Source organism: Camelina sativa, chromosome 10, assembly GCF_030686135.1.
Source record: "Camelina sativa cultivar CO46 ecotype springtype chromosome 10, ASM3068613v1".
Lineage (NCBI taxonomy): Eukaryota > Viridiplantae > Streptophyta > Magnoliopsida > Brassicales > Brassicaceae > Camelina > Camelina sativa.
In genome coordinates, this window is record NC_141889.1 from 20060008 (window position 1) to 20084757 (window position 24750).

Below are 24750 nucleotides of genomic sequence, written 5' to 3' on the forward strand. Positions count from 1 at the left end.
TTATAAAACATGGTAATTTATAAAATTGCAAATAAATCTTTATTGGATTTACTATATTGGATTTAATCAGGAAAAAAAAATATATATATATATATATATATACATAAAACACTTCTAATAACATAGTGTATAGTTACTCTAAATTATGCCCATCAATGTATGGAACTGGTGAAAACTATGATTTCATGATTACTAAATGATTAAAACCTCTAACATAGTAAATAATATTAGAAAATCAACTGTCCAACTACATCGCATTTATTTAACCCAACGTCCAACTACAAAATTTACAAAATCCTGAAAAGTACAACTATGAGTACATACGTCCAACTGAATAACTAGGGGATAATTATATACACAAATCCTAGTAGAAATCTCACGTGCGCCGTCTTTTATGACCACGTGCGCCACAATCCTGAAAATAATATTATTATATTAAAATCCAAACCCAACTTTCCTTTAAGTTTCTCTTTCTCTTTCTATTTCCTTTATTGTATCTTTTGAACTTTTTCTTCTTCTTAGCTCTTGTTCTCTCTCCAGTTCCGTCGAGATGAACCACCACCGCCGCCGATTTCAAGTGCAATTCCACCGTCGCAACTGATTTCGAGTCAATTTCTCCACTGAGCATAACGATGTTTGTGTTTGCAATATGAAAACATATGTTTATGTTATTCACACTATTTTAACGTATCAATCTAACTTTGGATTTTTCTGAATTTAATAAGGTTTCGTCTAATTGTCATAATTTATTAAGGTTTAGACCATAGTTGTACCAGTTTAGACCATAGTTGTACCACATTTAAAACATAGTTGTACCTGTTTAGACCAAAGTTGTACCTGTTTCCAACACAGTTGTACCTGGTTAGAACAAGTTGTACATGTTTACAATTTGTTTAGAACCAGATTTATGCAGTCCATAATAAAAAACCTGGATCAATAGCAACCTTAAATCCCAAAACAACACACTTCCATTATCCTAGTTAGAAACATAAACAAATAAACTAAGAGTTATATGAGTTTGACCAAAAGTACACACAAGCAATAAGTTTTCACTTCTTCTTTCTCCCTCGCTTCACCTCAGCGGTATAAGGAGGTTGGGTCCATATTGATGGGACTACTTCACGCTTTTTAGCTGGTTTGTCATCCTCATCGTCATCCTCATCTCTTTTCTTCTTCTTCTTCTCTTTCTTCTTCTCGCTACATGTCCCTTTATTCTTCTTGGCCTTCTTCTTCTTGTTATGCTCATCTTCTTCAACAGCCTCAGTCTCTGCCGTCTCCTCCTCCACAACAGTCCCTAATTTGAAAGTAAAGAAACAACATACTCATTGTAGTATCTCCACCGTAAACAAAATCAGGTTATAAAGTATTCAAATTGGATCGTTTATTGTTTACAAGTTTCTAAACTAAACTCTCCAATTGCAATTGAAACATGCAAGTAATTCGTCACTTACAATCACTTCGGCGACAACAGTTACTATGGCGACGTGTATGGACTTCGACGACAGTTTCTATGGCGGTGATTTGAGATTTAGCTAACGGCGCCGTTAACAAACACTTCAACGATTCGAGACGGAGGAGGAGATAACGGCAGCGTTGTTAAACAGGTGGTGACTCGCCGGAGCTACTCTTCTGAATCGGCGGCGAGAGTTTCTCTACACGGCGGCAAAACTTCTTTTCTTTTCTTTCTACGGTTTTCAGTTTTCGTTTTTATTTTTGCACTCTGACTATTATTAAGGTAAAAATGTGTTGGATCCGTTGGATCCTGGGTGGATGGGTCGGGTTTACGGATCCCATGGTTGGGTTATGTAAATTTTTAAAATTTCTTTGGTTTTTTGGTATTTTGTTAATTTTTTCCTTTTAAAAATAATTGTCAAAATTCTTATTTTTCATAGAGGGCATATTAGATTACCTTTTGCAAAAGGAGGGCAAATTAGCTATTGATCCAGCTCCAAGCGTAGGAAAAGAAAAATGAATTTCGATAATTTTGTCACATTTAAGTATTTAACTATAAGTAAATATTTACAATCTAATATATTAAAGGAGAAGTCGAAATGGCTCACAGCCATTCTCAAAAAAATTGACGTCGTTTACCCTTAATGAAATTGCCTTTAAAAAAAATTTGGACAAGCTTTTATTCTCTATTTAAGTTTTTGAAACGCACCACATTCACCCTCAGACTTAAAGATTACTAATTTTCCATTAATGAGATTCAAAATTGGACCTTTATACCCTTTAGATTAATTAAAAAAATTAAAAATATTAATTTTCTTAATTATCTAATCTATATAATCGTCAAAAACGTGATTTCTATAAGTTATAAAACCCTAAAACCTGAAATAATAATGGGCTTAATAGAAAATCCAACCAAATTATACCGACTTCTTTGAAACCCTAAAAATATAGGTTATTCTTTAATATAAATAGGTACATCCTTAACCATTCACCATAATTCGAAATCTTTAAAAAAGAATAAACCCTAAATTACTCTCATGTTCTCGAATTTATATTTGTATTATAGTGTTGATGATCTTTTATATGGATCTTTGTATTCGTGTTCGTGTTCTAATTATTCATATCCTTATTCTGTAGTATTTGTTTGGAACGCAAGTTCAAGCATCACCAAAACTTTGTGTATTGTTTCTTTACTAATTGAATAATATTGTATATTTTCTTGAATTATTAAAATATTTGTAAATCAAATTATACTAATTCCTATGTTTCAGGTGAGTTAGTAGATGATTGTGATCTTAGTTCTATGTGCCCACACAAGAAAATTAGGTATATATATTTTTTTTGTATACCTAAACTAATTTCCTTTATACCTTGATGCTGCTAAATTAAAAGACTCATGTTTATAGTTACAGGAACACTTCGGAAGATGCTACTATTAATGAAAGATGTTTGGTAATTGTAATAGAAAATTATTCTATCATCTTTATTGACATTTATTCATGTGTTTCTGGCTCTAATAATTAAATATAAATCAATAGGTAGAGGTGGCAAAGTCTATCGAATGTTTTTATTTAGGTGAATCCACCAATGTTCGTATGCTGAAACTCAAGTATTGTTTAAAATTTTATAAGAAAGATTATTAATATTATACTTTTGATTCAGAAATCATACTAATATTTTGTATTTAATTTTTTTTTTTTTTTGTGTAGAAAGTCTATCATTGGTGCTAATAGTATCCCAAAATCTATGGTATAAACTTAATTTAACTAAATGTTAATGTTCAAAATTACTTAATCTTATTTTCTCGGATATAGCATAATTTAGAATGATTAATTATTCAGCAGGTGAAAGATGCATGGTTAGCAATACGACGTCTTACAGCTATTGCTCGGTAGTTGTTTATGTTAAAACAGCAGTAATAATGTTATAATGTTTGTTAAAATTGCTTAGTTTGGTATTATCACGATAACAATTTGTGTCTAAAGGTCACCCTGATATTAAACCTTTTACAAAAACATGATACTAGCGTTTATTCGTAAATCTTTAACTCTAACCCTATTCTTTGATATTATCTGTAGAGAAGAAATTTATCGCAAAGAATCTAAGTCATTTCCTTTTTATTTAAGATACATGGTAATTACCAAAAATATATTCAAATTAGATTTTATTATATCTAATCTAACATATTTTGTTATTTAAAAACAGACTGCATATGGAAGGAAAAATAATTGGTGTCGTAGCAAATTTTCTGGCATGAAGCGAGTAGAAGAACATATTTTAGAGAATAATATGATGAATGTTCTGAGATCTTATAATTGCTGTTTTCTTGATATTGTTTTATATGGATGAATAATTTATGAAGTAATAGTATTCCTATAAAGTTTAATTTTAAAATTGACTGTGTTTATAATGACGTTCTTAAAGTAAATGAGATGAGACGTGTTAACAATGAAAATGTGCGTACCGAAGTTACATTAGTAGCAATACAATTGACCAAAAGATAAAGTTCTTGCATCATTATATAAATTTCAATATATCGTGAGATTGCATATATAAATACCGAAATTGTATATATGAATGATAGAAGTAAAGGAATCAAGTACCCATATTAAGTATATGAAAATGGTTTATATATAACTTTTTCAGTCTGAATTTATTAAAATGTTATAATAATTATTTTTTGATGGAATATTAAAATTTATTAATTTTACGTTATGTCAAGCAGGGTGGATAAACTTAAGAAGTATTCCATATTCAAAACAGAACAAAATAAAGTTTAATATCACGATTAACGTAAAAATGGAAAATATATATACGCATTAAAAGTCGTAATGATAAACATTAAGAAGTTTACTATTATCTATAAACTAAATGGAAGTGTAATAAAAATATTTATGTCTGGAGATCTATACAAAATATTTTTAAAAAAATGGTAAACATATATTCTTATATATCACTTATCAAAAAAAAAAGTAAATATCTTTTATATATTAAATTACATGTATATATACGTCTATTCGACTCTTTTGACATTCAACCTAAAATAACGAAGAAATAAAAAACAGAAAACTATGGTTAGGTATAGCCTTTTCGATGATGTTTCGCGTTTGAATTCATCGAAATATGAATGGAAAATACGTGTGAAAGTTTTGTGTTTGTGGGAAGAAAAAGGTCCATGTTTGGAGATTGTCTTATCTGATATTAAGGTATTTACTTTATTCTAATAATTAGCTCATTATGTATTCCAAAAATAAAGCGTATATGCAGTTATACCTGAAAGTTTTGATTTGCAAGTGTTGAGCATATTATTTTGACAGATAAAATCATATTATGTGACAATATTAATACTATGTGTTATTAGGGTATAAAGGTCCAATGTTCCTTTCGTGGAGATGTTTATGATCGTTTTGTCTCCAAGTTCAACGTTTGTGATTGGCTCGATTTCGAAGACTTTAAGGTTGTCGAGCAGAATGATTCATGTTTAGCTACCACACATCGTTACAAAATTGTTATTTTGTATAATACCATAATCAAAGAGAATTCGATTGTTGGTGGGGAAGATTTCTATGATTTCGTCGATTTAAAACTCATTAATGATGGTACACAATGTGAAGATTACTTAGTCGGTGAGGAGTTGTTTTTAGATATTATAAAAATAATTTCAATTATTATTAGTAAATATTTGTATTTGAACTAACTTTATTTTTATACAGACGTCATCGGTGAGGTTGTCAATGTTGGGGAATTCAGCTGTAATTTCAGGAAATTACAAAAAAAAACGAGATCAATAAGTCTGAAAATCATGAGAAATCTGATGACACATCACAAAGTGACAATATTCGTATGTTGTTTAAGTATTGTACTCGATTTGGTTTAGAAAAAAAGAAAAACGCATTTTACCATGATCACTCAGAAACAGATTGTACAGTCTTTGACGAATCTGATGACGACAGTAATGTTGGAGATCAGGACGATTCTGATTATATACAAGAAGGAAGCGACGAAGAAGATGATGTTTCTTATGATGTAATGGATGAAGAATATGATGATATTGATGAAGAAACCGATTATGAGGTTGAATACCATTCAAATAATAGTGATAACGATGATCATAATGAGGATAGATATATCCAAGATTTAGATGATGATGAAGATAACATTGAGATGCAAAGTTCTGAAGAAAATCTTGCAATAAATAGCAGAGCAGAAGATAACTCTATTAACCACAAAATATCTTTTGATCTACGTGATTTCAGGTGAACTAAAATACTCTTATTATATATATATATATATGATACAAAATTATGATCTTGAATTATATTGAAGCATAAAGTTTTAATTCTTGACATTTTAGTGGAACCCTAATAAGGTGTGAGTTATTCGAAAGATCGGCAGCAAAATTCTATGATACTTATAAATCTTACCGGGGTGATCACTTAATTTGTGTTATTCGATGGGGTGTTATTGAAGTTTTCCAAGGTATACATTTAATTTGATGATATTTATTGCTCAGTATTTTTGAACAAATATTAAAGTATTATTTCTGTTCTAACTTTACAGGAAAAAGAAGTATATCATTCTACAGTTTGTACGGAAATAATACTCAATCCGCAAATTCCAGATGAGTCGAATAACAAATGAAATATTGATGAACTTCAAGAAAGTAAAACTTAAAAAATTGTATCAAATATCCGTATACGTAATTAGAAAGATAAATAACAAATGATTTTGCCTAAAAAAAAGTTAAGAGGATATATAGAAACATAAGTTAATATTCGTATATATCAATAATTAGTACATTTTTAGTTTAGAGAATATATACGTACCATCTTCCTATATAAACAGACCTAACAACGACATTCACTAAATTACTAAGAAAATTAAAGTATAAACAAAAAGGATCATAAATAGTCGATTATATGAATTCTTGATCATAGCTTTTGTTTTTTTTGCAGATCGCAATTCCTGGCGTCACATAATGAGACCTTCGAAGATTCCATACCGAAGAAAGAATGTATCGACACATGCTGTCTCTAGAAAACGTAACGACATTCTCAATTTTTAACATTAAGAGATATGTTATATTTAAATCTAAAATATCGTACGCAATGACATTGAAAATCAGGTGTTAGTTCTACGATAAATCTTCCTACTTTTACGAATGCATTGAATATTCAATATCCTAATCCACATAAGATGGCAAGGTTGAAAAGAATGGAGATATTGAAGTCTAAGAGGGCAAAGAAAGAAAAGAGGTCATATGTCCGGAAAGGAATTAATTAGTATTTATGTAAATAAATAAATGCTAAGTAACTAATTCAATCGTTATTTTTGCAGAGAATTTACTTTTTCCAGGACTACACGAAGATTTCGCATGTTACGTCGCAACTGATTCAGATACGAACGATGAAAGCGATTCTGATAGCTCTACTGATGAGAATTCATGTGAGATAAATGAAAACAATACGACATCTGACATGTTTCTTGGGTTTCGTCCCATAAAAGCTAAGTTACAAAAAAATGGTATATCTCGATGCATATGTGAATAGTTATATGATAGTTTTGTAATTATGTATTTTTTTAACTAATATATATTTAAAATATTAACAAATATTTTGTATAGGTTATTATGATGATGGAGATCCTTATTTTTTATGTGAAAATTGTGGAGCATATATGTGGTATGGAGAACGGGTGAATAAACGGACTAAAAAGGCAAAGCCGGATTTTTCATTGTGTTGCCATCGTGGCAAAGTAATACTTCCTACGTTGAAGACTGCACCTAAATCGTTACTAACGTTGTTTTATAATCATGACGACCGGAGTAAAAACTTCCGTCATAACATAAGAGCATACAACATGATGTTTTCGTTTACATCTCTAGGTGGTAAAATTAACCATTCCATAAATAATGGTAGAGGTCCTTATCTATTTCAGATGTGCGGGGAAAACTATCATCGTATTGGTGATATTTCACCAGAACCTGGCAAGGAACCAATGTTTTTACAATTATATATACATGACGTATATAACGAAGTATCTAATAGAATTTCCGCATTTAGGTAATTATTAATAATGTTAAATATGTATAGAAATATTTGTCATATTTTTTTAAGTATGTAAAACATCTTTAATATTTGTTATATTTACTAATCATAATTATTATATTTTTTTAAATTGGCATTAATATAGGACATCTAGATCTGCGGGAGATTTAAGACGTGAGATTGTTGAGCTTTTAAAAAAGACGCTTGATCGTCATAACCCGCATGTTAGGGCGTTTAGATCGGCACATGAAAGATTTAATATGGAGGACGGTAGCGAAGGTTTGCGATTGATGTTACTTTCGGAAAGGACCAATAATGCAAGGACTCATAATCTTCCTACCAGCAACGAAGTTGCTGCTCTAATTCGTGGAGACTTTACGGGTGGTGTAAATAAACGTGACATTGTTATAGAAAGTCATTCGGGAAATTTACAGCGGATAAGTGAATTTCATCCCGCATACTTACTTTTACAATACCCATTGTTGTTCCCTTATGGTGAATATGGTTACAAATTAGGCATCGATATAGGGTTCGTGGATACCCGTGGACATAAAAGAAAAACGGTCACCATGAGAGAATTTTATGCATATAGAGTATATGAAAGATATGAAGAATCTTCCATTGTTGTTATGGCAGGCAAATTATTCCAGCAGTTTTTAGTCGATGCATTCACTACTATAGAATCAAACAGGTTGAACTACATTTGGATCAACCAAAGCAAACTCCGAACTGAAAGAGTTGATAAGATAATTGAAGCTGCTGAAAAAGGACATGGAGATCTTGCACAACACGGAAAGAGAATTTTTATTCTGTAATCGTTTATAGGTGGAAAGAGATATATGATGCAACATTATCTAGACACCATGGCTATTTGCAAGTATTATGGATTTCCTGATCTTTTCATAACCTTTACGTGCAACCCAAGATGGCCTGAAATAGATCGTTATCTACAAAGGCATCGTCTTAGTAAAGAAGATAGACATGATATATGCAGCCGAGTTTTCAAGATGAAACTTGATAAATTATTGGACCAAGTGACAAAGGAAAAAACGTTTGGTATCGTAAATTCTGGTATGTTTCATAATATTTATTATAATTTCAATCAGTCTTCCGGAAAGTGTAAATATATTAATGTTTTTTTATTTGATATTTTTCAGCAATGTATACAAAAGAATTTCAGAAAAGGGGTCTGCCTCATGCGCACATGATTCTATTTTTACATCCAGACAATAAGATGCGTACAACAGACGACATTGATAAATTCATAAGTGCTGAAATTCCTGATAAAGAGGTGGATAAGTATTTATACGAAGTTGTTTCTGATGCGATGATTCATGGTCCTTGTGGTCCTATGAACAGAGATAGTGTCTGCATGAATAATGGACAATGTACTAAATTCTTCCCAAAGCCGTACATGGATAGTACTATTGTCGACGATGTTGGTTATCCAATATATAGACGACGAAACGATGGGAGAGTTGTAGAGAAAAGGGGTTTTCAATACGATAATACTTATGTTATTCCCTATAATCGTGATTTGTCTCTTCGTTTTCGTGCTCATATAAATGTTGAGTGGTGCAATCAGACACGTTCAGTAAAGTATTTGTTCAAGTACATCACTAAAGGTCCGGATTATGTTAGAGCCAACGTAGGAGGATAAGATCAAGAAAATAAAATCAAAAAGTATTTCAATTGCAGGTAATAACTGTTTATACAATTTGTCAAACATTCTCATATTTTTTATCCAACTAATTCAAGCCTTTTTAGATACGTATCTGCATGTGAGGCCTCTTGGTGGATATTTGCTTTCCCGATTTGTTATCATACTACACATGTAGAAAAGCTCCCGTTTCATCTTCTAGGACAAGAATTGGCTATTTACAACGAGGATGATCCAATAGAAGATGTCTTGCATCGTACAATGAACAGAACTTTTAAATTTTTGGGCTGGATGGAATGCAACAAGATATATCCCCAAGCTACAGAACTCACGTATGCTGAATTCCATCTAAATTTGTGTGTAATAAGAAAAAAAAACTTTGGAAGCCAAGGTCGGAGAAGCGAAAAAGTTTTGCAATAGGCAGGATTACATACGTACCGCCATCGATAGGACAAGCCTATTACTTGAGAGTTTTGCTTAATAAGATTCCAAGACCAACAAGCTTTGACTATTTAAAAACAGTCAACGTTGTTCTTTATAAGGATTTTCAGGAAACTTGCCATGCATTGGGATTACTAGACCACGATAAGGAATACATTGCGGCTATAAATGAAGCAGGTGAATGGTGTTTTGGGGAATTTTTAAGAAAATTCTTTGTGATCCTACTACATACAAAGAGTTTAACTATTCCTCTTGAAGTTTGGAATAAAACAAAGGACATCTTGTGCGAGGATATTTTGTTTAAAGAAAGGAGACACCGAAATGATCAAGGTATATCAAAATGATTTTAATTTAATCGAAAATATTTTTTTTTTCCGCAAGACAAGATTATAAATAAGTGTTTAACTTACTATGGTAGGTCTAATGCTGACACGGGCTCAGACAGAAAATATATGTTCAACTGAAATAGAACTTATGTTGCGATCGAATGGAACGTATCTTACAGCCTTCGAGAAAATGCCTAAACCTGATGATAGTATCATGAAGACAGGATTAAATAAGCTTATCGCAGATGAAAAAATATATAAGCCTCATAAACAACAGGAATTGTACGATAAGTTGTTACCAATGCTAACTGATGAGCAAAGACGTGTTTATGAAGAAATCATTCACTCTGTGAATCACGACAAAGGTGGTATGTTTTTTGTCCATGGTTTTGGTGGTATTGGAAAAACATTCATGTGGACTATTCTTGGTGCTGATATAAGAGCTAAAGGTAATATTGTTCTGAATGTTGCTTCAAGTGGTATAGCTGCATTGCTTTTGGAAGGTGGTAGAATGGCTCATTCAAGATTTGGTATTACAATCAATCTTAATGAATATTCTGTGTGTTCGATCGATGCTGAATCTGATCTTGCTGATTTAATTAGAGAAGCAAAGCTCATAATATGGGACGAGGCTCCAATGATAAACAAGCTTTGTTATGAAACTTTGGATAGGAGTTTGCGAGATATCATGAAGTGTGACCAGATATTTGGAGGTAAAGTAGTAGTGTTAGGAGGTGATTTTAGACAAATACTACCTGTTATTACCGAAGGAGGAAGAGTGGCGACAGTTTTAGCATCTATAAACTCATCTGTTCTTTGGAATAGTTGTAATGTTCTTAAACTTACCGAAAATTTGAGACTTCGCAAGGCAAGTAATAGTATGGACGCGGGTGCTCTCGCTACTTTCTCAAAGTGGCTTCTTGATATTGGGGATGGCAAAATCAACGAGTCAAATAGTGGGGATGTGGAGATTGAAATTCCTGATGATTTATTAATTAATATAAGTGGGAATCCTATTGAAGCAATAGTTAAAGAGATTTATGGAGAACGTTTTGCAACGAGGACTGATCCAAAATTCTTTAGTGAAAGAGCTATTCTAAGTCCAAGGAATGACGGTGTTGATAAAATAAATCAGTTTATGCTTACTAAGCTCCCAAGTATGCAAATAAAATAAAATATGGAATATGGATATTGGAGAAAAAGTTTTTATTTAAAAATATTGATATTGAAGTAAATTTTTTATTAAAAATGTCTATTAAAACATACCTAATATTCTTTACTTTTTGTTGATCACAGGTGAAGAGAGACGATATCTTAGCTCTGATAGTATTGAAACGTCTGACACAAGCGAACATGATGATATGATCTACACTCAGGAATTCTTAAACAATATACAAGTTTTTGGATTGCCAAGCCATGTTTTGACGTTGAAAATAGGAGCACCTGTCATGTTGTTAAGGAATATAGATCCAAAGGGAGGTTTGTGTAACGGTACGAGACTAATTATTACTCAGATGGCCAACCATGTAATCGAAGCAAGAATCGTGACAAGAAAAAGGGTTGGTGCTAGGGTACTTATCCTTCGGATGTATGGTAGTCCACCTGATGCAAAATTTCCCTTTCGTATGAGGCGACGACAGTTTCCTATTATTGTGGCGTTTGCAATTACTATAAATAAGAGTCAAGGTCAAACACTAGAACATGTCGGATTGTTTCTACCGAAACCGGTTTTCACACGTGGATAGCTTTATGTTGCCTTCTCTAGAGTCACAACCAGAAAAGGGCTAAAGTTGTTAGTTACAGATAAAGATGGGAAGTGTCAGAATAAAATATTTAATGTTGTTTACAAAGAGATATTTGAGACGGTCTAATTATGTTTTGAAATTGCATTATTGTTTTGGATTGTTAGACTTGAACTTTGTTTTATCTCTTAAAATAAATTGGTTTTAATTATATTTATAAAACGTTGTTTGCCCCATTTTTACTATATTTTAATTTAACTTCTCTCCAATGATAAGAATGTTATGTCAGAAGGGTGTAGACTTTCACATTGAAAAAAACCATATCCTTATTATCCTCTTATTCTATATTATAAAAGAAGTATTAGAGGAAAATATCACATTTTATTAGTTTCAACAATGTTGATTAAAATTATGTAATTGTTATATATATCTTAAGTTTATATATTACCTATAAAATGCTTAACTCTAACATATCTCAAATAATAGGATTGTTATGTCATTATGATTTAAACTTTCAATTTAGAGAAAACCAAATTCTAATATTCTCTTATTCTAAGGCATCTTATATTAAATTTTACACATCATTACATTTTATTAGTTTCAACAATGTTGTTTTCAAAAATAAATTTGTTAGTAATACCATTATTAAATCTTTTATTATACATACAATAATAATTATTAAAATACTTAACAGTCTAGATAAAAGGTAAGACACGCTAATACGTATAAGATGCAACGTTTAATCGTGACTGTTTGTATTCTTACAAATCTCCAATCCTTTTTTCGTTTTCGTTAACAGAGGATAAACAGGAAATCCCTAATTTGTGGAAATCATGAAGTACGATTCTATATCTAATCTTTATCCCGGCAGGATGAGATGGTGTATCTTGGACAAGGTCTTAAATTCGTGGTATGTCAACGAATTCTTCACAAAATGGGTTCTTCTTCTTGTGGACGAAAAGGTTAGAGTAGTTAATAGAACAAGAATTCTACTTATGTTTGATTTACAACAGTACTTAAATCATAGTTTTCTAACACAATGTTAATCAATTTTGGAAGGGTGACACAATTGAAGTTGCTTTTATACCGACTACACTACTCAAGCTCCGGAAGTACATCTACGAGGATGAATTGTATGATATTAGGAATTTCAAAATCATCAATCCAACCCTCAAGGAGAGGAATACCCATCATCCTTATCAAATCAAGTTTACGGATGAAACAACCATGACCTTATAGGAATCGGTAAATTCCAAAAATTATTTCCGATTCGAAGATTTGGATGATATTTTCCGAGGAAGAATCCACCATCCCATCTCCTTTGGTACGCTTCCCTTAAATTAGTTTTAAATTTATTAAGTTGAACTCCGTGAATTTAGGTTTTTGATGTCTTTGTGTTGAGAAATCTATAGTCTTTTTAGGAAATTTGGAACTTTCTGTAATGGTCCCTTCCATAGTAAAATACAAATTCAACTTTAATACTAAAATAGTTATATGTGAGTGTTAAATAGTTTTGGAAACATTCATTTATTTCAATGTAAAGACAAATTCTGACTTTTTCTCAAAATAGATCTTTAAACTCTGTTAATATAGTTATGAAATCTTTGTGTTAAGGAATCTATAGACTTTTTAGGATATTTGGAACTTTGTGTATTGGTCCCTCCCATAGAAAAGTACAAAAAGAACTTTTTACCAAAATAGTTGTATGTATATGATAGATTTTGGAAATGTTCATTCATCTCATTGGGGAAATTTGAATTTTTGCCACAATAGATGTAGTAGCTGTGAAGGACAACAGAGATCATTATAATGAAGTTATTTTAACGCTATTAAATGGCAGGTAAAATACATTTATTTCACCTATCATGTTAGTAAAATTTAGAGTTTGACTATTTCATAAAATGTTTCGACTATCTACATTTGAAGGAATGAAACAATCAAGTGTCGTGCAGTAAGCGACTGTGCTACCCGTTTTATGTCTTTATGGGAGACATCTGGATGCCATCTCACATATCAAACCGAACCGGTGTTTTGTGTTCTGCGTTTATGGAAGGTTGGAGAGTATGAAGGTATGTACTATTAATAACACTCGCTTGATTGAACAAATGCTAAACACTATGTGGTATAATCATTTACCAAACTTTTATACCACTTAAAACATCGTTAGGTAAACCGTGTATTGTAAACACATTGGCCTCCTCCAAGATATTTATAAAACCGGAGTTTGAAGGACTTGAGCATCACAAGGCCATGTAAGTTTTGAATGTTCATTAATATCAAGTAGTGTATCATGCTTGGGTTTAACTTATGAATGTGTTTTCTATATCTTCAGCTCGGAATTTGCTGGACGTTATTACATAAATCATGTAATGGAGCATGTAGGAGAAACTACAGGGACGTAAGCTGAAGGCATATTAGTTTCCAATTTTTTTGTATATGCAAACTTGATAATATGCTGAATGTTTGTATGACCAAATACTAGAAACCCTTATATGGGTTGGTTTCTATATTATCCTAATGGTCTAAACTTTGATAATATGTTGAATGTTTGTATGACCAATTACTAGAAACCCTTATATGGGTTGCTTTCTATATTATCTTAATGATCTAAACGAAGGAAGTCAATTAGAACATTAGCTCATATATTTTTAGATCAAAGAATCAACCAAATACCATTAGTTCATATATTTATAGACCAAACAATAAACAAAGTACATTAGTTCGTTGATTTCAAAGATCAGAATGATCTCCTTTCCTATATTATTCTAATTAAAATTAATCATAACAAATGTTTTGGGCTCATTAATTACTTGAAAATATGAAAATGGGCCTTTAAATCTTAATAAAGATAATATATATGTAGAATACTATAGTAAACATCTATTGAGATCTTTTATTTGTTTCCATTTTTAAAAATGGAATTGAGAAAATTTAAACATTAAAAAAAATAAAAATAAAACTATTTTAGTATTTTAGAAAGAAAAATTGAATTGATTTTCTATCAAATTTCTGCCCGCACAGGCGTGCGGGTAACTCTCCTAGTTTTATATAAACCAATATAATTTAATTTAGATACTTGTATCTTTTAGCTAAGAAATTCTTCTAAACATCTTAAAACTTTTAAAAACTTTGTATATAAAACTACTACTATTAATGAATTTAAGCAAAACTGCTTAAAACATATTTTATTATTAATTTTGAAAAATAGTTAGCTTAAGAAATTTTTAAGAAATTTTTAAATTTCAATGGTGGGGTTCTTAAATTTTTTTTTTTTTCAAAATTATTATAGTATAATTAATTTTGTTTAAATTTGTGTTGAGTCCTGGCGAGATATTCCTGTTCAAGAATGAGTTGGGATCATCTCAAGTGGTCAGTCAAAACTCAAAACCTATAAACCATGTTCTTTCCAAATGTAAAACAACAGTTTGTAAATCCCAAAACGATAACGTTACACTAACTTACAAACAAAGACAAGGACAACTAGAAATAACATGACAACTCGAAGACCAAAGAAAGATTGAAAGGAGAGCCTACTTTCAGTATTTTCTTAACCATGTTTCTTCTCCAGTCATGCTAGAGTCATCAAGGGCAAGAGAATGGCCAGATATTAACATAGTCATCAAGGTTGCACTATTTGTTTTGCTAAATGATACATTCCCGATATCATAATCGTTTGGCCCTGGAGTTCATCAGTCTGTGCAAGATTCAATGATCACATTAACGTTTAACACAATCTGATGTACTGACTCAAAAGTTAAACTGCTACGGGAGATGGACATACCAATTCATCATCAATTGTTAACCAGCTACTGAAGAAGGGAAGAAACTCTCACTTTCTTCGGTCTTAGTGATCGGCTTTGTGTTTTTGGATCCTTTCATAGGCTTCTTTTTAAGAATCTTCTTCAATGCAATAAGCCAGAAATCTGGCACTCCTTTCTCTGAAGAAAGACAATTGGCCATGTGTTCATCTCATCATCATCAGAAACTAATTAAATAACCATACTTCAGAGTAAGAATTGATAAAATTACCTTCAGCTGCTTTCTCTTCTCCTTGTTCTGATTTTACTTCTTCCCCTGCACCTTCAACTTCAACCACACCGTTCACAATCCCATATCGCTGTGTATCTGATTGGGTAATTAGGAAAGAGGAAAACCATCACCATTAGTTATAATCACGAATGATGCATAAAAAAAGTAAAGAACATGCATCCCTAACGAGAAAGTACCAACAAAGAGAAGTCTAATTATAAGAAAAAAGGATTCAAACAATTGTTTACTCCACCAAATATCATCAGAGCTCAACAACAGCCGTCTAAACAAAATACAAAATCAAAGACTAGTTCCAAAATCATCTAAAAGCTGGAAATTTACTCACTTGAATCTCTCTTAGAACCTCGACACGCTTCCTGACTGTCGGAGTCAAGTTCTCAAGAACAGACATCTGAGTGTTGTCCAGCCAAGTTCTGCTTCTGCAACTTGTTCTGCAACAAACACACAAATCAGAAAAACTAGTACATAACAAACTTTCAAACAATCAAATTAAGATTGTTAGGGGTGGATCTCACTCCTAACAGTAGGCCCGGCCCAGAAAAGACCCAAAGGAATCAATAGACCAAGAAGGGTTTTTTTGGTCTTTTCGGATGACGAACCGACACAGTAATCTATAAATAGTGATTGTACGGCGTACGGGCAAAAGACGGAGAAACGGAGGAGGAATTCGTTCGAGAGAACAGGTTCTCGAAGTATCGATTTGACGAGCTCGCAGTTCGTCAATTGTTTCCCTTTCGTCATTTTCTAGCTCGTCGTAATCAATTGTAGCCCGACTTTTTCATATAATAAAGAGAACTTTGACCCTCTAAATACCGAACTAAAATACTCTAATTGGACCGATTTGGACATCAACAAAGATGCAGAAACAATCCTCAAAAGCGAAGAATAATTCATTGAACCCTAATTTCAATCACAGCAAATAACCCTAATTCATCACTGATAACATCATTATTTTAGCTATAGTTTCCATATGAATTTAGGATGAGTTTGATAGGATTTCAATGCTTTAATGTCTATTATCAAGTATTTTAGGTTTCAAGAAGGTTTTACAGGTTTTATAGCAAAAAAGACCAAAAGACAAGGAAAATACGTTTTAGGAGAGTTTCAGAGCTTTACAGTACGGACCACTTTTGAAGACCTTCCACAACTCAAAATATATCTTTATTGGTGTCTATGGAAAGCTGGAAGAGTCATATTTCTCCTCAAAGTGGAATCAAGTCAATCCATTCATTCATCCGGAAGTTATGCCTGATTTACCGAGACGTGTTATAAACCGACGTGAAGAGAAACAACCAGCCGATGGGCTTTTATTCAAGGTCTGACCAGCGACCGTCACCACGGCCCAGTCCAAGCCTCCTCCACGGTCCAGAAGCCTCCTTCGCCTCCCCTTGTCCTGCACTTAAGAAGAGAAGTCGTTTCTACCCTTACAAAATCCTAACCCTATAACAAAACCCTATAAATACTCTTAAGACCTAGGGTTTTCAGTGTGCATCTTCTACAGCCCTTGGAGCCGCCCTAGCCACGACCATAGAAGCTCTTTATCTCTCACTCGCCGTCTCTCTTGAAGCTTGAAGATCTGCCATCAATCTCTCTTTCTACTCTTTCTAGTTCTTTCATACTATCATTGCTTTTGGGATCAAGTTACTTTTGTGACAAATAGAGAAGTTTCCTTTGAACCCCTTTTTGTTTATTGATTCACTTTTGATGCTATACTTTATAATATCAATGTCGTTTCTTTGCATCATGAGCGAGTAGTTTACTTTGTTGGATTCTATGGGGTGATTCAAGGAGAATTCATAGGTTCGGTTCAATTAGGTTGTTAGATCTTATTTTCGGTTTTATATTAGAGTTCTTTTGGGACATCTTTATCTTAATGCTTATGCTTGGATTGATCACCAAGTACTGATCTAGAGAACGGGAGCGCTAACCGCGTTATCCTACTACTCCGAACTATTGTTATACCGAAACCTTGCTCGTAACCTGCGTAAGTTGAGTTACGAAGTTTGGTGAATGTATCGAACTTGTTTAACTAGCTGGTTGACATGCGTCGTTGCCTGCGAAAGTTGAGTAACGGAGTGTGAAGACGTTAGACTTTCATTCTATGAGAATAGCTTGTTAGTTCATTAGTGTTTCGTAGTTGAGAACCTAGACCGAAAATTGGTATTTACTTGTTAGATCTTACACTTAATATTGCTTAGAACCATGAAAACCCTGAGATGACTCCCAGAACGCCCAACGCCTTAGTCTTATAGTTTTAAACCGTTTTTATTTATTTGCAATAGTTATTAGGAAAACCAAAACCCCAATCTCTTATTCAGTCTTACCCATAGTTCTTTCTCTTATAATTCAATTTGTGTTTGCTATTACTCTCTGTGGGATCTATCCTAAAATACTACACTGATTAACTGTGCACTTTCAGTCGTTGTGTAGTCTTTTCAGGTAAAAGATTTGGAGTGAAATTCTACACACATCAATCACCATCTACAAATGAAATCGGAGAGATTCTTACCACGGGAAACTGATTTAAACATTATTGAACCAAACTCTCCTATTTGGCCACTTGAATCGTTGCTGGTTCCATAGGCGGTGGTGATGGTGATGACGACGGACAAAGGCGTTGGACCAGTGGCGAGAGAGAAAGAGAGAATGAGGGAAAGAAGAAAAAATGAGAGCGATGCGCGACACAGATGAGAGAAAGAAAAATTAAATATATATATATATATATATATATATTTTTTACTCCCAGCCAATTAGCTGTTGATACAACTTTGATCCTTAGTGATCCTTAGGTCATCTCCATCGCTAGAAGCGATATGTGTTTCTTTAAAAAAAAAAATAGTATTTTAATTTTAAATTTTCTTTTTATAATTTTTTATTGCAACAATTACTATATGTTTGACATGTGTGTAGTAACAGTAAAGCAACGTTTCTAAAAAACCTTCTGCTAGCAACGTTTCTTTCTCTTTCTTCAGTTTTTAAATATTTTATTAAATTATTTTTGTTAAGTATCCTTAAAGATTTCTCCAGTGGAAATGCCCTTAAATCTCTAACACAAGGATCGATCGGTAGATAAATTTGTTTTTTTTCATTAATATGATTTATTTTTAAACTTAAGCAACTCTTAGGATATTGTTAATGACCTTCAATGGAGATGACCTTTAAACCTAGTAATTATCAAACATTAAACCCGCTCTTAAGACAATCAAGAAAAGATTTGCGGCTCTCTCTTGTTAATTTTTGGTAGAAGGACAGAACGAAGTGTCAATTTATGAAACAAATGTTGGAGTTTTTAGTTTTGAGAATCTTAACCGGATGCAATCTAATCCATTCAACGGAAGAGGGTTTGTAACGTTCATTAGTAAAAAGAAATTTACTTATCCCACAGATATAACTATGAATTTTCATATATTTTGGGTATTTTAGTTATTTTGATTTTAAAATAACTACTATTTTCGTTTTTATAGTTGTAATTTTGAATACATGGATTATATCATATCAAAAATAACTAATATTTTGGTTATATTATTATATTTTAGCATTTTAGGTAATTCAACTATCCATTCGGATTTCGGTTTGGATCGAGTTTAAATTCAGGTTTTTTTAGATATAAAATCTAGTATCTGTTCGGTTATTTTCTCAAATTCGGATTCAGCTTTTTCGGATCGGATTCGGTTTGGATTTTTATATACCGATATTAAGCCGAGGCCTAGAAAATTCAATGTAAATTTTGATTTGTTAAACATTAGTTTATACACTATATCCCGTGGTAAATCATAAATACATACAGTATTTTAAAAAGATATTGTATGCTATTTTGGACTCAACTGGAAGTGTAGTATATGAAGAATTTAAGTAGTTACATATAAATACTTCTTCACTAGCTTACAGTGTACAGACATGGCTCACTATATAACAAAAATTTGCTTGGGATTGGCCCTAACTACAACATCTGCTCAAAGTCAGAAGACAACATCAAAACGTAGTTACAAGCCCTATGCCTACCTCTTCTGCGAGTTCATCCCATACAGGCAGGAGCGTCAAAACCACAAGGATTATTGCAGTCCCGACGAGGGCCTTCCTCCATGTTCCAACCTCGGTCACGTCGTTTAGACATGGTTTTTCTGGTGTTCTCTATTTAAATACATTTGTACTGCTTAGAAAAAGCATTTAAAGCACACTCGTATTGTTTGAAGTTGCAGAGTTCAGAATTTTTGGGGTACCTGGCAGATTAGTACATAGAGTCCCCAAGGAAGTGCCAAAGGGCCGCCGAGCTGAAAAGTAGGAAAATGCCAAAGCAATAAAACAAGCTGTTCGAGAGCACGAATTAGAGGGCATGGTATGGATTATAACTTGGAACAGTTGAACATACCACTCTGAGTCCAAGCATTACATAGGTTGTTAAGCCAAATGTAACCAACGCATTTTTCCCGAATGCGCCCTGCACAAGATCCATGCCCATATGTTACATATGTGATCTAAATGTTGACAATTTGAAGTCTTGTATGAATATCTCAGACCCTTTTCATTGTTTGGACATAAGGATATATAATAGTACACATTTAGATCAACCTACGCGTGGTCTAAACTCTAAAGATAAGGCACACTTGGAAGAATTTGATACTAGTTAGGATTGTTTCTAGGCAACCTTAGGCGTCTAGGTTTCCAAAAGAATACACAGACACCATCCATAAATAAGAGAAGTACCTGTACAGCCCTGCCTCCATCCAAACATCCCACAGGAAGCATATTAAACGCTGTTGTTGTTAAACCACACCTAAGAATAAAATCTTAAAGTAAGCGAAAACTGTCAAAATTTTCTGATCAATAATAGAGAATGAGCCAAGGGATTAGATGCTACCATCCAGCAATTACAAGCGGGTGGATTGAAACTGTAGCAGCATGCAACGCTCTGCAATCATTAGGAAAATAGAAACGGGTGTTGGAGTTAGATAGTTTCGTCTAGGTTGAACAGTCACTAGCTGTGGAGAGCTTACGCATATCCCAGAGTTGCTCTGCTGATGAGCCCAAGAAGTAATGAGCCTTGAAATAACATACTGGGAACCTGCACCAGATCGCTAGCTGCATCCGGGTTAGTAGATAGGAACAGACCAACAGCAAACATGGAAACTGAGAGTGCAGCTCCAGCAAATGGACCAGCTAGCGAAATGTCAACTTTTGTACTCCGGTCTGGAAGAATCGACTTGAACTGTACAAATCAAGTAAAAGTATTACTAATGATACTACATAAAGACAATAGTCTTGTCTTCAAAACACTTCAAGATGTTCAGCTTGTCATCGGAGGAAAAAGTAGATGGATGCATTTAAGGTACATGTATGCATTTTCTAGCATAGTAGCTTTTTCCATTTTACGTCAAAGAACTTTGAAAGATTCTTCTTCAAGACATAAACAACATAGAGTTCAAAAGGAGATTCATCTCATGAACTTGACAGAGTTGCAATAGACATGATCAGTTAAACCACCTGTGTGATTGCACCAAAGCTTCCGAGTGTAATGTTTGGAATGAAGTAAGGAATGCTAAGCTTTACTTTCTTTGGAACTGCAGCAAGAAAGTGCCCTAATTCCTGCAAATAAACAATTCATAAATACAACCCTCTAAACAAAATACTGAGAGCGAAATAAGAAAGCCAGATATCACCACCAATACATGAAAGCTTATCATTCAACCAAGGGAGCATGCCTGCTTGATATGAATTATGAAAACAACATAACCAAACATTCATAATAAAGAAAATATTACTATAGAAACACATAAGTTTTAACTTACATGAAACAAAAGAATTCCCAATACACCATATGCCAAAGGCAATGCAGCGTCAACAAATGGATACAAGAGCTCCATATCAGGTGGTTCAACAGCATTTGGATCGGTGAAATACTTTACCACCTCAGGAGGTAAGCGGTTGATCTGTTAAATCAAGTAGTGCATTAAAATATAGCATGATGTGTGGTGTGCTAACAGATCAAATGACATACTGATGTATTGCTTCTGAGAAAGAAAAATAAGGTACCTGAGAAGCAATTCCAAGCTCCACAGAGGAACCAATTGTCAAAAGAAATAATATTAAAGCAATCACATACTGCCAGAGTGTGGTTGGTCCTGGCTCCGAGACTTCTTTACGAAGCAAACCAAAGCTAACACGAGCACCACCACGAGGATCTGGTCCTTCCGAGTTAGGCTCCTCAATCATGAATAAATTATACTTATCGCCGGAAACTTCAGCTAGTTTTCTCTGAAGTTTTGCAAAAACATCCTCTTTCTTTCCTCTCAAGTTCCCAAGAAAGAGGATTCCCTCCCCAAGGTCCCCAAATGGCTCTTCTTTGGTGACCCAAAATGTCGAATAGCCGAAAAGTTTGTCCTTTATCAACTTGACATCAGCAGGATCCACTTTCTCAGGTCCAAGAAGCTCCATCAGCTTAAACGAGTCTATTTGGAAACTGCTGTATGATGAATCAACAGGCGATATAGTTGATGGCTGAGATAAAGACACAAACTTCACTCTTAGTAACACAAGAATGAAGTGAACATACAATGAAGTTGCTTGATTTTGTATGTTAGTTGTACCAATCTCTTAAGAGAGAAACAGAGAAGCTACAACGAATTTGCAGATAAAACACTAAAAATGACAAGAACAAAGTGAAATTAAGCAATAGTAGGATTCAATTCTCACAATTTCAAACACTGGAATTCAGGACAAAAGGGGAACTTTAATCAGAGATAAGTATGTTGTGTACCATTGAAGTCTTGTCGGAACCGAACTCGTTGCTGCTGCTGCTGCTGCTACTGGCAGAGCTACTGTTGTTACTTGTCTCGTCATCTTCTTCATCACGAGATGCCGTTTTTACAACAGAAGACTTGTGGGTATCTGCGTTTTCTCCGACACTGTTGTCTCTGTTACTGTTTTCATCATTGCCTAGACACTTTACAACCCTAAATCTCTGAGAGTCCTCTGTGCAAGAGAAACAGAGTCTCTTTTGCCATTCGGGTAGTGTTGTTGTTGTCTTAATGTTATCCCGGTGGTGAAATGATCGGAATCTGATGTTAACGGCAGCTGCAAAAGCGACGCTGGTGAGAGTCCCCATGGGAATGGGAAAGGAGAGAGAGAGAGAGATAAGGGAAACGTTTATGTGGGAGCGCTTTAAGATTGGATTATCCTCTACCGGTTTTCGTACCAGTATTGGTTTCGGTTTAGTATCTATGGCTTTAATGATCGGTTTAATTCACCTCACACAACGGTCAAAATTGATATACAACACGTTGTTCCGCAATAACCACCCATACCGGTTAATGTCAAAGAACTGATACTTTATGAATCTCTCAACTAAAAAGAGGTAATCAAAATAAATGGTTGAGTGACTTAGGGAGTGTTATTGGTTAGCCACTTTAAATATTATGTATACTAGATTAGGATCCACGGTACACCGCGGACCCAATTATTTATAATTAAAATATTTAAATTATAAGTTGTATTTATAAGTTTAAACCATATAATACTGAAGTATAATTTATTTTTTACATAATATTTATTAATCAATTTAATTTGATATGTCTATTCTTGGATACCGATAGTGTTAACAAAATAATGAAATGATGTTTTACTCATTTAATACCATATTAATGATATGTTAAATTTATATAAATATCAACAAAACCCGTCCCGCTATATAACTCCGTCCCGAGATATTTTAACTCGCACTATATAATCTTAATTTTTAATTTTTATTGTTTTGTATTGTAAATATTAGATTGAGTTGATATGTTATTTATTAAGATTGTAACCATTTACATTATATAAGATTGGCGTTTCTTATAAAATTTAAATATTTATAATATTTAGAACTCTTAAAACGGTTGAGTATTTCTCATACTTGCAGTTTCGTAAAAGTTTAAATATACTATTAATATTTTAAAGGCCTTCTAACTTTTTTTAAAAGTTGAAATATTTATAATATTTAAACTTTATTAGGTTTAAATATTTATAATATTTGAAACTTCATAAACGTTTAAATATTATTAATATTTTAAACATTTTATAAAGTTTAACTTTCTAAAAAATATAAATGTTTATAATATTTAACTTTTTAAAAGTTTTAAATATTTATAATATTTAAATTTTTAAAAATCTTTAAAATAAAGAACCAGAATAAACCGAATAAAAGTTTTTTAAGTTTGAATGCCTAATAAATCAATATTTCTACTCATTTGTATTATGAATTATTTTGGTCTCTTTTATAGTATGACTCTGAATTATTGCCCAATTTTTTTAGGCGATGTGGGATACTATACCCGTATTTTTTATTCATCTATTGAGTAATATATGTCCGTTATAAAAAAATTGTATTACATCATATGCAGGAAAAAAATCACAAATTATTATTAACTAAATATATTATAGAATAATTCAAAATAATTTAAATAGAAATTCAAATAAAAATGAAAGGGAATCATATATTTATGTTTGAATGAAGTACAAAGATTTCCTTATTTTTTAAAATCTTACCTATAATTAACTTTGAAATTTTTGGTAACTAATATTAAAGTTAATGTATTAAATGTAAAAACTTTCCAAAAAGTATTTTTGAGCAAAAACTGCTGCAAAAATACTAGTATAGATTGGTATACAATCAAGATTTTGTTAAACTCTTTTAAAGTTTGGTGTTATTAGTTTGTGATTTGTACAAAGTCATTTAAAAGTTTAATGACTATGGTGTTATTGGATTAAAAAATTTATAAAATCATTAAAAGTTTTGTGTTATTTAATTAAAACAAAAGAATCTATGATTGTTAATGAATTCAATTATTGTGTTATTGGTTTATGATTTTATACATTTTCCTTCACAACATGAAGTCATTCAAAGTATGATTAGAATAATGGAATTGTTTGGGAGACTACAAGATTATAGAAAAACAAATCAACAAAATTATAGAAAACTCTCTAACAATTTTTCTTTTCTAATTTTTTTTATTTATTCACTTTCTATGATTTTATTAAATTCATCAAAATATATACTA

The 24750-nt window shown here is 32.5% G+C and overlaps 2 protein-coding genes and 1 long non-coding RNA gene across 4 annotated transcripts; 1 reads left to right on the forward strand and 2 right to left on the reverse strand.

Annotated features, from left to right (window-relative positions):
• The first annotated feature begins 10614 nt into the window (after positions 1–10614).
• On the forward strand, positions 10615–11671 carry LOC147936277 (uncharacterized). Its single transcript, XM_087468662.1, has 2 exons — positions 10615–11083; positions 11223–11671. Exons 1-2 carry the CDS (start codon positions 10615–10617, stop codon positions 11669–11671), a joined length of 918 nt encoding a protein of 305 aa, XP_087324788.1.
• Positions 11672–15035: 3364 nt separating this feature from the next.
• Positions 15036–18403, reverse strand: LOC104719244 (uncharacterized). 2 transcript variants are annotated; one of them, XR_015568669.1, is made up of 6 exons: positions 18228–18403; positions 16234–17772; positions 16044–16149; positions 15698–15793; positions 15450–15606; positions 15036–15362 (listed from the first exon to the last, which is right to left on the reverse strand). It is a non-coding gene; the product is annotated as an uncharacterized LOC104719244 (long non-coding RNA). The 2 variants fall into 2 exon arrangements; XR_015568670.1 differs by having other exon boundaries at positions 16844–17772; positions 18228–18402.
• Positions 18404–19507: 1104 nt separating this feature from the next.
• LOC104719245 (putative zinc metalloprotease EGY1, chloroplastic) lies at positions 19508–22918 on the reverse strand. The gene is made up of 10 exons (XM_010437120.3): positions 22473–22918; positions 21749–22213; positions 21505–21645; positions 21200–21301; positions 20713–20924; positions 20577–20627; positions 20423–20492; positions 20088–20156; positions 19939–19989; positions 19508–19849 (listed from the first exon to the last, which is right to left on the reverse strand). Exons 1-10 carry the CDS (start codon positions 22818–22820, stop codon positions 19691–19693), a joined length of 1668 nt encoding a protein of 555 aa, XP_010435422.1. The 5' UTR covers positions 22821–22918; the 3' UTR covers positions 19508–19690.
• Between the last annotated feature and the right edge of the window lie 1832 nt (positions 22919–24750).